The sequence below is a fragment of the Oryctolagus cuniculus genome, chromosome 1 (genome assembly GCF_051225735.1).
Source record: "Oryctolagus cuniculus isolate XC-2025 breed Fujian yellow rabbit chromosome 1, ASM5122573v1, whole genome shotgun sequence".
Classification (NCBI taxonomy): domain Eukaryota; kingdom Metazoa; phylum Chordata; class Mammalia; order Lagomorpha; family Leporidae; genus Oryctolagus; species Oryctolagus cuniculus.
The window spans coordinates 60,965,881-60,981,712 of NC_142867.1; the positions used below are offsets into that span (position 1 = coordinate 60,965,881).

The 15,832-nt window shown below is 40.1% G+C and overlaps 2 protein-coding genes across 2 annotated transcripts in view; one reads left to right on the plus strand and one right to left on the minus strand.

Moving 5' to 3' along the window:
• LOC103350505 (olfactory receptor 52N1) overlaps nucleotides 1–15,832 on the plus strand; it is a 189,437-nt gene that overhangs the window by 136,291 nt on the left and 37,314 nt on the right. The gene's annotated exons all lie outside the window — the stretch shown is intronic.
• Nucleotides 11,564–12,520, minus strand: LOC100355176 (olfactory receptor 52N2). Its single transcript, XM_002708567.3, has one exon. The coding sequence runs from the start codon at nucleotides 12,518–12,520 to the stop codon at nucleotides 11,564–11,566; it is 957 nt and encodes a 318-aa protein (XP_002708613.2).

The window sequence follows — 15,832 nt, forward strand, 5'->3', positions numbered from 1 at the left end:
GAAAATTCTCTGTGAAAAAGTGAGACTTGAGCAGATAAATGAAGACAATATGAGGATTTAGCTTTGATAATGGACATTAAATATATTTAAGACATAGAATGATGTTTCAATTAGCAATCTAGAAGGAATCTAGAAATGTTGAACATGAAATGAAAGTGATAGCAGTTGCTCTTTATAATAAAGCTATGGAAGAAGGGCTTTAGGGAATGTGGTAAACACAATCTTTTTGGGGTCAGCATGTTTGAGAGTAGGAAGGCAGAAGGAGGTCAAGCCCTTGCTGTCTGTTTCATTTTCTTCCCTGTGAGATGACTGGTGTGCTAGGTCAGAGTTAGAGGTGCTTCTGCTTGGGGTTTCTGGAGCTTCTCAGCTAATGACTTACATAGAATGGACAGATCAGGGAAGTGTATTTCCAAGTGTTTTCTCAAACTTTCCATAGACATTCATAGACATTTACTCTAAAAAGTATGAAGAGAAAAAGATTCAAACATTCTTTGATCTTTGCTTTTAGGAAACTGAAATTAAGAAGGAACAAATAGGAGACGTTGTCCCTATCAGTACCATTAAAGCTACACTTACCTATGCCTCTGCAACATAGTCTGAAGCTCCCTTCCTTGCAACTCCAGCATGATTTCAGGTGCTTTCGGTGTCACTGTTTCTTAGACACCCTGCCCTGCATTTTCAGTGCCTCCTTCTCAGATCCCAACCTTAAGCAGCATCACCTGTCTTACCCGCAACCTGTGGCTCCATGTAGGATCAGTCTAGGGTAGTATCTCCCCTTCTGACTTCATTCTGTTTGTCAGCTCTTCAAAGTAAAGTTTGTATTTATGTTGCAGCAGGCTTCCCACTCCCAGCTGGTGTCCACAGGACTGTTAATCCCTGAGCCCTAGAAGATGCCTTTTCCTGAGAGATAATCATTAAGTCTCCTGTGAGAGTATTTCTGCACCATGGGATCTCTGGCTACTACGTCCCATCATTGGTCTCCACTCTGATCACCCCCTGGACACTAATCACTGAGCTTCATTTTTGACTCAGCAGTATTAAACTTTTCAAAGATGTTGGCCTTGATTTATAATTAAAAAACAAGATAACATAGTTATAAACGATATAGCCTGGAAAAACAACAAGCATAAAAATAATGCGAATTCCATTGCTTGTAATATGGCACTAAATGATCTTTTTAGAATCTTGATGCTCATATAGCTAACGGCACCCTAAGTAAAAGAGTTCAACAAATAGTATGTAGAGAAAACAACACAAAGCAAAACCAACACTGTTCCTCAACAAAAGAGACAAGGGCTACAAACCATCTTTGATTGTCAAAAAGTCTGTTTCACTTCAATATATTATATTTCAGGTACTTTATTCATTAGCTCTGATCATAGAAATCATATGATACCTGGTTTTTGGGACTGGCTTATTTCACTCAGCATAATGGTTTCCAGTTGGGAGCATCTTTCTGCGAAAGACAGGATTTCATTTTTTTTTTTAAACTACTGGGTAGTACTCCATAGTGTATATATACCAGAATTTCTTTATCCATTCAAGAGTTGATGTACGTCTGGGTTGATTTCATATCTTAATTATTGTAAATTGTGCTGCAATGATCAAGGGGGGGGGTACAGATAACTCATATGTGGATTACTTTTGCTTTGGCTTAATTCCCAGGAGTGGGATTGCTAGATTTCTGAGGTATCTCCATACTGACTTCCATAGTGGCTGAACCAGTTTACATTCCCACCAACAGTGGATTAGGATACCTTTTCCCCCACATCCTCACCAGCATTTGTAGTTTACTAGTTTCTGTATGAGAACCATTCTAATTGAAGTGAGGTGAAACCTCTTTGTGGTTTTGATTTGCTTTCCCCTGATGGCTAGTGATCATGGGCCATGTTTTGAGATAACTGCACTGTAGTATGTCTTGAAATCAGGTATTGTGATGCCTCTGGCTTTGTTTTTGTTTACCTAGTCAACATCTCTTGTGTTTCCATATGAATTCTAGCATCATTTATTCGAGATCTGCAATGAATTTTGTTGGTATTTTGATTGGGATCACACTGAACCTGTACATTGCTTTTGGTAGTATGAATATGTTGATGATGTTGATTCTTCCTATCCTTGAATGGGGAAGGTTTTCCATTTTTAATGTCTTCTATGTCTTTCTTTAGTGTTTTGTAATTTTCACCACAGAGATCTTTGACACCCGTGGTTAAATTTATTCTTATGAGCCAGTGTCGTGGCTCACTAGGCTAATGCTCTGCCTATGGTGCCTGCACCCCGGGTTCTAGTCCCGGTTGGGGTGCCAGTTCTGTCTCAGTTGCTCCTCTTCCAGTCCAGCTCTCTGCTGTAGCCTGGGAAGGCAGTGAAGGATGGCCCAAGTGCATGGGCCCTGCACCTGCATGGGAGACCAGGAGGAACACCTGGCTCCTGGCTTCAGATCGGTGCAGTGCACCGGCCATGGTGGCCATTTTGGGGGTGAACCAACTGAAGGAAGACCTTTCTCTCTGTCTCTCTCTCTCACTGTCTAACTCTGCCTGTCAAAAAATATTTATCCTTATTTATTTGATTCCTTTTGGAGATATTGTGAATGGGACTGAGCTTAAGTGTTCTTTCTCAGCCATGACATTGTCTATGTATACAATGGCTATTGATTTTTCCATGTTGATTTTATATCCTGCCACTTGACCAAACTCTTTTATGAGTTCTGATGGTCTCTCATTGGAGTTTTTTGGATTCCCTATATAAAGGATCATGTCATCTGCAAAGAGGAATAGTTTGATTTTCTCCTTTCCAATTAGTATTTCTTTGATCTCTTTTTCTTGCTTTGGCTAAAATTTCTAGTACTATGTTAAATAGCAGTGGTGAGAGTGGCATCCTTGTGTGGTTCCAGATCTTAGGGGGAATACTTACAGTTTTTCCCGATGTAATAGGATGCTGGCTGTGGGCTTGTCATAAAATGCCTTGATTGTGTTGAGGAATGTTCCTTTTATACCCAATGTGCTTAACATTTTGATCATGAAAGGATGTTGTTTTTTATCAAATACTTTCTCTGCACTATTGAGATTATCATATGATTTTTGTTTTGCAGTTTGTTAATATGAGGTATCATAATACATTGGTTTGCAAATGTTGAACCATCCTGCATATCAGGGATAAATCCCACTTGGTCTTGGTGAATGATCATTCTGATGTGTTGTTGGATTTGTTTGGCTAATATTTTATTGAGGATTTTTAAATTTATGTTCATCAGGAATATTGATCTTAGTTCTCTTTCTCTGTTACATGTTTTTCTAGCACAGGAATTAAGGTAATGGAGGCTTCATAGAAGGAGTATGGGAGGTTTCCTTCCCTTTCAATTGTTTTGAATAGTTTAAGGAGAATTGGAATTAGTTCTTATTTAAATGGTAGAAATTAGCGGTGAAGCCATCTGGTCCTGGTCTCTTCTTTGTTGAGAGGGTCTTTATTACTGATTAAATGTTCATCTTAGTTATTTGTATGTATGGTTTTTCTGTGTCTTCATGGTATGTATATGTGTCTAGGTATCTGTATGTGTCTAGGAATCTGTCCATTTCTTCTAGGTTTCCAATTTCATTGACATACAGCTCCTTGTAGTAATTCCTGATGATTCTTTGTATTTCTGTGGTATCTGTTGTTACATTTCCATTTTCATCAAAGATTTTATTGATTGGGTCATCTCCCTTTTTTTGGTTAGTTGTGTAATAATTTTAATTATTTCTTTCCTTCTATTAATTTTGGGTTTAGTTTATTGTTTTTTTCCTAGGTCCTTGAGATGTATCGATAGCTCATTTATTTGGCACCTTTCCAATTTCTTCACATAGGCACCAATTGTATAAACATCCCTCTTAACATTGTTTTTGCTGTATCTGATAACTTTTGATATGATGTATTCTCATCTTCATTTGTTTCCAGAAATTTTTTGTTTTCTCTTTTGATTTCTTCTATGACCCATTGTTCATTCAGAAGCATGTTGTTCAGTCTCCTTGTTCTAGAGATTCCCGAGTTGTTAATTTCCAGCTTTAGCCCATTGTGGTCAGAGAAGGTACATGGTATTATTTTGAGTTTTTTGAATTTGCTGAGACTTGCTTTATGTCCTAGCATATGATCTATCTTAGAGAAAGTTCCATGCACTGGTAAGTAGAATGCATATTCTGCCACTGTGGGATGAAAGGTTCTATAGATATCCGCTAGGTCCATTTGGACTATAGTGTTGATTAACTCTGTTGTTTCATTGTTGATTTTCTGTCTAGTTAATCTGTCCATTGCTGAAATGTCTATTTGATCTGTCCACTGCTGAAAGTGGGGTATTGAAGTCCCCCACTAGTATCGTACTGGAACCTATGTCTACCTTTAGATCCATTAGCATTTCTTTTAAAAAGCCAGGCTCTCTGAAGTTGGGTGCGTATACATTTATTATAATTGCATCTTCCTGTTCCTTTTCTTTTAACAGTTTTTATGTTTAAGTCTATTTTGTTTGATATTAAGATGGCTACACCTGCCCTTTTTTGCTTTCTGTTAGCATATAATATCTTTTTCCATCCTTTCACTTTCAGTCTCTATATATCTTTGTGAATGAGATGTGTTTCTTGTCAGTAGCAAATAGATGAGCCTTGTTTTTTAATCCATTCAGCCAGTCAACCTTTTAACTGGAGATTTTAAGCTATTAACATTTAAGGTGACTATTGATAAGTAGCGACTTTTCCCTGCCATTTTCCCATAAATATTCCTAATGTTTACTTTGGATTTCTTTTGCACTTCTACTTGGGGATTTTCTGCCTTCTCATCCTTTCATAGTGATGGCTATCTTTCTGTGTTTCTATGTGTAGGATATCCTTAAGCATCTTTTGTAAGGCTGGATGAGTGGTAACAAATTCTTTCAATTTCTGTTTACTATGAAAGGTCTTAATTTCACCTTCATTCATAAATGAGAGATTTGCAGGGTGCAGTGTTCTGTCTTGACAATATTTTTCTTTTAAGACTTGGACTATATCTTGTCATTCCCTTCTAACCTGTAGGGTTTCTGATAAGTCAAATGTGAATCTAGAAGTAATGTGGCATCTTTTTTTTTTTTATTTGACAGGTAGAGTTATAGACAATGAGACAGAGAGAGAGAGAAAGAGAGAGAGAGAGATAAAAAGGTCTTCCTTCCATTGGTTCACTCCTCAAATGGCCGCTATAACCAGTGCCGCGCCAATCCAAAGCCAGGAGCCAGGTGCTTCTTCCTGGTCTCCCATGTGGGTGCAGGGTCCTAAGCACTTGGGCCACCCTCCACTGCCCTCCCGGACCACAGCAGAGAGCTGGACTGGAAGAGGAGCAACCGGGACTAGAACCCGGCACGCATATGGGATCTGGAACCATAGGCGGAGGATTAACCAAGTGAGCCATGGCGCCAGCCCCAATCTGGCATTTCTGTCATGCATATTTTAGAATCTTTTCTTTACATTTTGCTATGGAGAGATTGATTGTAGTGTTTTTTGTTGAAGATCTTCTCTGGCTTTGTTTTTTAGGAGTTCTATGTTCTTCCTCTACTTGAACATCCTTTTCTTTCTCCAAATTGAAGAAGTTTTCTGTAATTATTTCACTAAATAGACCTCTATTCCATTCTCTTTTTCCACACCTTCAGGAACTTCTAAGACCCATATATTGGTTGTTTGATGGTATCCCATAAATCTCCAACACTGATGTTAAGTTTTCTGATTTTTCTTATGTTTTTTGGTCTGATTGTAGGATTTCCAAAGATTTATCTTCTAGTTTGGAAATTCTTTCTTCTGACTCACCAAGTGTGTTGTTAAACCTTTTGACCACATTTTTTATTTGGTCTATTGAGTTTTTTATTTCTAATATTTCACTTTGATTTCTCTTTAAAAATCCCTATTTCATGGGAAAAATTTTCATTCATTACATGTATGGTTTTCTTTAGTTCATGGATTTGCTTCTGGTTGCTTCTGAGTATTCCTATGATTTTTTTGAATTCTATTTCTGGCATTTCATCAATCTCTTCATCTTCACATTTTAGTATTGTAGTGTTCCTTGAAGACATCATGTTGACTTCTTTACTTTTGCTTATTTATTCGCTGCATTTTTTGTTTTAGTTTGTGGAGATACTTGTTTGTTTTTTTATTTCCTGTGATGGCTATTATCTTTGGACTATCCCTCTGTGGCTTAGTGGAGTATCTGCTCTTTCAGTCAATACCCAGAAGTGTGTGCTGGATGTGGTCAGGAAGCTCTGGTTAGTGCTCCAGGGTGAAGTGAGTATCCAGAGTATCACCCAAGTTTGGAGTGTTAGCTCTCCTCTTTTTTTTTTTTTTGACAGGCAGAGTGGACAGTGAGAGAGAGAGAGACAGAGAGAAAGGTCCTCCTTTGCCGTTGGTTCACCCTCCAATGGCCGCCACGGCTGGTGTACCGCGCTGATCCAATGGCAGGAGCCAGGTGCTTCTCCTGGTCTCCCATGGGGTGTAGGGCCCAAGTACTTGGGCCATCCTCCACTGCACTCCCTGGCCACAGCAGAGAGCTGGCCTTGGAAGAGGGGCAACCGGGACAGAATCCAGTGCCCCGACCAGGACTAGAACCCGGTGTGCCAGCGCCGCAAGGTGGAGGATTAGCCTAGTGAGCTGCGGCTCTGGCTGTTAGCTCTCCTCTTATTTACAGAAGTGGGGGAATAGTCACATCTGCTGGTGTGATCATTCCCTCTTACAAGCTGAGCAATGCCTGAGTGTTAGTCCCCAGTGTGTTCAACACTCATCCACATGAATGATCTGTGCAACTCTCCCTGTGTGCCCAGTTGCAGTGAGCTGTCCCAGCAACTGAGGATTCTGAGAGAGTGGCTCTGCACCCAGAGCTTGCCCAGAACCCCAGCTACACCCTGCCCCCTCTCACACAATTAAAGTGTTTTTGCAGTCTCAGAACCGAGGGCTCCCATAGACAAGGAATGCAAGGGAGTCCACTCTGCCCCACTAGGCTGTCCTCTCCACAGAGAAGCTGAGGGTTCCCAGAGACCCTGCCTGTATATGTTTCACCCCAGGAGGATCCAGTCTGATACCCCCAGCCAAACTCAAAGTCCATGGGGAACTTGGATTTTTCCCCTGGTAGAATCCCTGAGTCACAAGCAAGCACAACACCCACAAGCTTCCAGCTGTCCACAGTCCCGTTGCTTTCAGAATTGTGCTGGGTGGGTACAAGAGTACCCACAGAGGCACTTCCCTTTGGTGGGGTTGGCTTCCCTTTGGTGGGGATGGCCCCCTGTGGGGTGGGCTCAATGGATCTGGTGTTGCTGCCCTGATGACAAGGTGGGGCAGACCTCCCTTAGTTGATTCGATCTGCTGTGGTTGCCCCTACCAATAGGCCCCACTAGTTGCTGGGGCACACAGAGAAGGTAGAGCCACTGTTTCTGCTTTCTGAAATGGCACCAGCCTTCTCCCAGCTATTTAGTTACAGGGCAGTGGTGTGGTGGTTGAAGAAGTGGAGAAAGAGGCATGCTGATTCTTTCCCCCATTCTGGGTAAGCAGTCAACCAGCTGCCCTGGTTCAGGACTGGACTCAAGCACAGTTCAGTCTACTAAGTTCTCCCTCTAACTGTATCAACAGTGGCATGGGTTGGTGCAGTCTGAACTCACCTTGCAATCCTGGGTGGGCTGCAGGTTCTTTTGTTGTGTTCCTGTTCCCTTCCCGATACTCTGAGCCTCTAGGCTGCCACCACTGCTTTTGCAAGATCTCCCATTGCAGTTTTCTCTGTAACTTTTCCCTGAGAATGTAACTTCTCCACTTTTTTTTCCCTGCTAAGTTGGAGCCTAGAAAAGACCTCCCTGTCACTATTCCACCATCTTACCCCCATCTCCCCCTCCCCCAGCCTTGGAGAAAATATTTTTGTGGTCTCCTTTGAGCAAGGAATTGTTTCCATTCACAATGGGAACAAATACACAAGTTACAATGTGAAGTATTTAACTGTTCAACCTTGTCTTCAGGCTTTTGTAGCAGTCATTTTTTGGATGAGTTAGGGAAAGCACAGAAAATGTGCTTAGACCCATGACTGTATGCAGCTGTGAAATGCACTGTGGTGTCTTTAAGAATTTTTGGGGGGCTGGTTCTGTGGCTCACTTGGTTAATCCTCCGCCTATGGTGCCAGATCCCATATGGGCACTGGGTTCTAGTCTCGATTGCTCCTCTTCCAGTCCAGCTCTCTGCTGTGGCCTGGGAGGGCAGTGGAGGATGACCCAAGTGCTTGGGCCCTTGCACCCGCATAGAAGACCAGGAAGAAGCACCTGGTTCCTGGCTTCGGATTGGCGCTGTGCTGGCCGCGGCAGCCATTTGGGGAGTGAGCCAATGGAGGGAATACCTTTCTCTCTATCTTTCTCTGTCTCACTGTCTATAATTCTACCTGTCAAATGAATTAAAAAAAAAGAATTTTCTGGTGATTCTTTGTATTTTAGTAAGCATTTTCTGAAAAGACCCATTATTTCATCCAATTCAGGATCATCATCAAGAGACTTTTCATCATCCTAATCATAAAAAGTGTGCTATAAACTCTGTCTTTTAGTTGCTAGGAAAAATAATAATACAATATATTGTGGTCATGAAAATCAAAGACACTAGAATCAAACGGCCTTGATTAAAAATCAAGTTATGCCATTTGCTGGCTGTATGACCTTCATTAAATTATTAATTCTTCTGGGCCTTTGTGTATGGGGAACAAAATATTAAAATTTTCATATTATTTCTGGATCAAATGGTCCAAGAGCTATGTATTTATCTTGTGTTGTTGTTATCTCAAACCCATTTTGGGGGTAGAAACAGTCAATGCCTTGAAAGAGATAATTGTGAAAGAATATTTTAGGAATCTCTACTCTATGCTCAAGGAATACCTTGAGTTCTGAGACAAACATGGGTTGGTGCATTGAAGAAGTAAATAGAAACTGAAAAAAATGGTGTTTCTGTGGAAAAGAAAAGAGAGTTGGAGAAAGGAAAAAGGAGAGGCAGGACTTAAGAGTGGAGATGTTGCTGGAGATCTGAGCAGGCCAGGAAATGACAAGTGGTGCGGCAGCTGCTTCAGGATTCAGGGTAATTCTCAGACACTTGATAACCATCATAGGTAAAGAGCAGTGCCTACCACAGCCTAAGAGCCCATCTGTTGAACTTTCTAGGCATAGCTGTTTTCCTTCATCTTTACATCTGAGCATACTACATCAATTGATAATCTTGGTTTAGCATAATATTTTATATATTCTTTATTTTTTCCAAATAGCTTCTCTCTTTCCTGTAGAATATTCATGCATATCCTTCAAGACTTAGCACACTGTGTTTACTCACCAGCTTCACAAGATATCAGTAATCATTCTTTCAGTTTTCATGAGTTTTGTAATAATTTCTGTTGTGCAGTTACCTGATAATTTTATAATAATCACTTCATTGCCTTTATATCCTCTACTAGACTAGCAATTCACTTGTGTTTTTGTAATAACTTATGTCGCTCCCCCTCTTTGTGGAGGAACGACACTAAACCCTGCGCTGTTCTTTCGTCTGCTCGGCCCTCCCCGGGTTTGCTGCTGGTTCTTCCCGGGTTGGCTACTGACCCTTCCACCTCCGTGGAAGGGCAGTTCCCCCTGGCCACATTCCCCACTTCCGCAGGGGAGTGGCACACCGCCGGCCGGCTCTCTCGGGGGCTGCACAGGTGTTCCTTCAGATAGATGTTCCCCTTAGATGTTCCTCGTGCATGCCGTCTCTCTCCTCCTTTATAGTCCTCCTCCGCCAATCCCAACTCGGCTGCCCACACGCCGAGTATGCTGCTCTCCTCCAATCAGGAGCAAGTCCTACAGTTTATTGGCTGAACTGGAGGCAGCTGTGTAGAAGCTGTTTTCTTCTCTCCCAGCGCCATATTGTGGGAGAGCAGATGCATAGAATAAGTCTTAATTCCAGTAACTTAGTCTAGTCCGAGTTGCTCCCCACAACTTATATTTCTCAAAGTATATTATGAAGTCATTCACCTAGATGGTAATCAGAAAAAACTTATTGGTTGATACTGACAACATGCTTGTGACAGCCTGATGAAAGAATAAACACATTAAACTGATCCTCTACTGCCTGTACAAAAGGAAAGGGTTTCCTCAAACTAGAAAGTTTGTAATAAATCAGAGTTGACGCTAGTAGCTCTTAAAAATAACACCAAATGCAGTTTATTAGGTAATTAGTATGCATCAGAAAATATAATACATGCTTTTATTTTCCTTAGAACATTTAAGCACAGAGGTACTTTTTTGGTAAGTTTTATATCCCACATTTGAAAACTACATAGAAGCTGAAATTGAAGAAGATTAAACAGCCTGTCCAAGTCTAGTCTCTAAAAATTAAAATATTTAAATTTGGGACTAAATAAAAAAACTCATGTTATATTTTCCTCAACTCTTCCCTCCCATCTTTTTTCCCTCTCACAGCATGCTTTCTTTATCTTTCTTCTTTTTGTCATACATATTTTGGTTCATGTATCACTGGCTAGAGGCTAGATTCTGAGTATCCTAAGGCCAGTGACTATATCACAGTCAGCACAACATCCCTTTCATTAATTAAAAATTGTGACTAATAATACTAAAATTAATATGTATGTACATGTATACATATGTAAATATATATATAGGAAGATAAGATGACAGATTTATGTTTGCGATGCATTTTAAACTGATGACACAGGAATAACGGAGCTCGTAGACATTCTCGAGTGAATTAAAAGATATTTAAAAAGGCATTCAGGAAACAATTAACATTGGTAAAGTTCACAAAACATCTAAGTATTGCTTGTCTTAAAAACACTGAAAAGCATTGCAACACTGGGTCACTGTTATCCAGCAGCAACAATGTACCGGATTTGAGTAACGTTTCTCCTTCATGTAGAGGACATCCTTGCTCTATATTACTGAAGCCTTCTATATTCCTCATTCCACTATGTTTTTGGTCTGCATGTGAACCTATAAACTCATGAGAAGCAAAAGTTTTAAAAGGACTAGACTTGGCCGGCGCCGCGGCTCAATATGCTAATCCTCCGCCTGTGGCGCCGGCACACCAGGTTCTAGTCCTGGTCAGGGCACCGGATTCTGTCCTGGTTGCCCCTCTTCCAGGCCAGCTCTCTGCTGTGGCCCGGGAGTGCAGTGGAGGATGGCCCAAGTGCTTGGGCCCTGCACCCACAAGGGAGACTAGAAGCACCTGGCTCCTGGCTTCGGATCAGTGCGGTGCGCCGGCTGCAGCACGCTGGCCGCGGCGGCCTTTGGAGGGTGAACCAATGGCAAAAGGAAGACCTTTTTCTCTGTCTCTCTCTCTCTCTCTCACTGTCCACTCTGCCTTTCAAAAAAAAGGACTAGACTTGTTTCTTCAATATTCTGCATCCTATACTTTGGCAGATCTTTGCTCACAAGAAGCATTTTTTAAACATGTACTTGCAGAGTTTCAGAAACTCTACATAGAGTAATTTATGTTTTTTGATACAATCCCATCACATATTTTCTGAATTTCTTCTCTCTTATCTTCTCTATCCCAAGCAATATACCCTATTCTATAATTAACTTGTCTTAGGTAGAGCCAACCTTGTCTCCAAGTAAAAATTTGATTACAGCTTCCCGAATCTGCTTGGTCTTGACTCCATAAACAATTGGGTTCATGGCGGGAGGCAGTAGAAGATAAAGGTTGGCCACAATGATGTGGATGTGGTGGGGGATATTGTGCCCTCCAAAACGATGAGTGAAAAATGTGAAAAAAGCAGGGACATATGTGATTACAATGGCACAGATATGAGACGTGCAGGTGCTGAAGGCTTTGTGACGAGCCTCTGCTGATGACAAACTTATCACAGCCCTCAAGATCATAGTGTAAGACACAGAGATACAACAAATGTCAAACACGCCAATCAGGAGAGCAACCATCAGACCATAAACAGCATTGATTCTGACATTGCCACAGGATACCTTGGCTACAGACATGTGGTCACAGTAAGTGTGTGGAATGAAGTTTCCCTGGCAATAGGGCAGGCGCTTGGTGAGGAAAATGAATGGGATGATGAGCATCACACTCCTCAAGAAAGTGGCAAGGCCAGCTTTAGCAATGACAGTGTTTGTCAGTATGGTGGCATAGCGTAGTGGGTAGCAGATTGCCACATAGCGATCCAAAGCCATTAACATAAGCACCCCAGACTCCATCCCAGTCAACATATGGACAAAAAACATCTGGGCCAGGCAGGCATTAACATTAATCTCCTTGAGGTTGAACCAGAATATGCACAGCATATTGGGTACAGTGGTGGTGCACAACGTGACATCAGTAAATGAGAGCAGGGCCAGGAAGTAGTACATAGGCCGGTGCAGGGCCTCCTCATGGCCAATGAGGTAAATGAGCCCACAGTTCCCCACGACAGCAACGATATACATGAGGCAGAAGGGCAGAGAGATCCAGACATGTGTGTCTTCCAACCCAGGAACTCCATTCAAGATGAAGAATCCTGGAATCAGGCTGGAGCTGTTGATCCTAAACATAATGACTGATAGGAGGAAAGCATTTTACAGTCCTTAACAGCAACTGTTTTCTAAATAGGAAAGAGAGAAATAGGGTTAGAGAACAAATAAGAAAGACTGATTTGGAGAAAATAATTCACAAGTGCCTTGAACATTCCCTTCATTTTGATAACTGGGATTTTTCTTTTTTTGTAACTGTAGCAAGAGAAACTTTGAACTACCATATCTAAAAGCTGTTATTGTGAGTACAGTCTAAGTAACCATCACTGTGAAGTAAGTAAGTAAGTAAGCATCCTCAATTTCCATACCTTTACTTAGCATATCCCTTACACCCCCTCACATTACAAAGCACATGCAAGGCTGAGACTGACTTTCGTCATCCAGTGAGTGATTTCTATTCTCTCCACTCAGATTCTTCCCATGCTAGCTGCATTTGAGTCTCATCACTGAAATCACTGACATTTATAAAATTATACTAATCTGACTAGTCTTCATCAGTGGTTTAACTTCCAAATTTTCAAGGTAACTAAAAAGTTAGCACTTTTATTTGCCTTGAGGATTAAGAAAAAAAAGGCTATATTCTCTCTGTAAAGTTTGCCAGTAATGTCCCAGATAGCATGCTAAAGATAAAACATTATAGATACTCAATAAATTATACTGTTAGGGACCAACATGCTTTAGTTATGAAGAATTTGGTGTTTCTGGTACTCAAACTGCATCTAATGTCCAGACCATGATTTTTCACCCTGTGGAGATTCAAGGCAATTTCTTGACAAGAAACAGAAAAATATTTAACTTCTAAATCATTAGAAAATTTAATTTTTACAGCTATTTTATGTAAGATTTGAATTCAGTTAGACACAGTATCATTCCCTTTTGGTTTTATTTTCTTTTCACATTAAAAAAATAGTTCACTATCCATCTTAGTACTAAATCTACACTCAAGAAGCCCATGGAGTTCTAAAAACTACTGATGTACTGCTTTATTTAAATATTATGTTTATTTCAATTTCTGACAAATAATTAGTACAAAGTACAGTATTTACTTTATATCACTACTTCTTGTAGGGGAAACAAAGAATTAAATTGGATTTAATGGGATTTATAGATTTAGAAGTGTTTCAGAAAAACTTTGAAACGATTAAAATATTTCTTTGACATGAAAATAAAATGATCCTTAGGTTCTGGAGTAAACCCCCTGCAGCAAAGCCAATATCCAACACACTTTGCCACCCTGCAGAATTAAATAGAGTTGCTGTGTGATGGCATATATCACACGGCTATGAAGCCACAAGACATAAATTAGCTTAATGCAAGCATTCTGGAAATCACTACTGTATCCATTTTTACAGCCTAGAGTACACAAACATCACCAAGGAGATGCTGAGATACAGAAGTATGACACGTTTCAGAGACTTATGGTCTGGCTCCTAGCTAAATGGATCTCATATAAATGACGCCTTCCTTACAGGGTCTCAGAACACCTCTTCAGAAAATGTCAGCATATGCACAGATCATCATTTCCTGGACCTGGGGCAGAGAAATTTACAGAATAAAATGTCCAGGACTCACTATCTTTTATGTGGATATCACAATGAAATGAGGAAATGGAAAGTGAGACTGTGTTCAATGGAAACCACTCATTAATCCTAAAGAAGTGAAATGGAAAGAAATATACTTTAATACCGCTACTGTCACTTTTTGTTAACTTTCTGCCTGTTCCAAAGGTTTGTGTTCTTAGCCAACACTACCTTTGCATTTTCTTAGAATAGGTATTTTTGAAAATTGCCCACTTACCTCAATGCTAGGTACAACCAAATCCCCACACATGACTGAGATCCTTAGAAGTTACTTGAAATTTGGAATGAATCTTCTTACATAGGATTTAGTTTCCCTGGAGAATCATTAGCAAGATATCCCGGGATGATTGAGTCTCCATAATTAGGTGTCACAGTGGGCTCTGTCTGAAAGAGACTGAACTTTGGGCTTCGTGGTAATAGATATATATTTATTAACTTTGAATAGAAAAAAACACATTAAAGATAATACCTTCTCCTAAATGAGAAATGTGGCTACCAAGCCTAGTGATGATAAATTATTTTTTATAAATATTTTTTCTTTATTACAAAAGAAATAGATCCTTAATAAGAAAATATGCAACTCATAGAAAAGTATAATAAACAGTTGTAAATTGCTTATGTTCTCAACACAAAGGAATAATCATTCCAAGATATTTTCAGTATTTCATGTCATTTTATAGTTATTATCTACAATATTCTGGGTTGCTTAGAACATAGATTTCAGATGAAATGGGGCTATATACATTCTTTCTTTCTCTAATATTATTTTGTGAACATTTTATCATGTACTTTGTATATTTTGAAGAGTCCTATAAGTAAAACAATAGGAAGATAAAGCTTTATTATTTAGTGTTAAAAAATGTCACATCTCATAACTAGTCTCATTAATGGGCAGTGTATTAAAAGTATAAAAGTATTTATTTTCAACAGGAACTACTTAATGAATGCATCAATCATTCCTTTAAACAGAGCTTTTAAACACTTCTCAGAATATTCTTTTAAACATTTTAATACTGTATCAGCCAACGCCGTGGCTCACGTGGCTAATCCTCCGCCTGCAGTGCTGGTACCCCAGGTTCTAGTCCCGGTCAGGGCGCTGGATTCTGTCCTGGTTGCTCCTCTTCCAGTCCAGCTCTCTGCTGTGGCCCAGGAGTGCAGTGGAGGATGGCCTAAGTGCTTGGAACCCTGCACCCTCATGGGAGACCAGGAGGAAGCACCTGGCTCCTGGCTTCGTATCGGCGCAGAGAGCCGGCTGCAGCAGCTATTTCGGGGGTGAACGAACGGAAAAGGAAGACCTTTCTCTCTGTCTCTCTCTCTCTCTCTCACTGTCTAATTCTGCCTGTCAAAAAATAATACTGTAGCTAGTCAATTATTTGAACATTGTTTTAATTATTATAAACACTGATAAGCCCAGGTGCTCAAAATTCTATAGTATTAAGAAAGACCTTTAGGTTTGTATCATATATAGGCATATTCACTAAAGACTTGGTAGATAAAATTAAAATGTTAAGTTAATTAAAACTTTCCCTAGCAGTTAAGATGTCAGCTGAGATGCTCACATGCCATTTTGGAGTGTTTTTTTCTTATTATTATTTGTTGAATTTTTTACTTAGTGGAGGATAAAGCTTATGATTATAAAAAAAGAAGGAATTTTATTGTAAAATTTAAAAGAAAGAATTAGAAAGGAATGAGGAAGGAGGATGGGAGCATGGAAATGTATGATGGGAACTTCCACCATACTCTTAAATCTTCA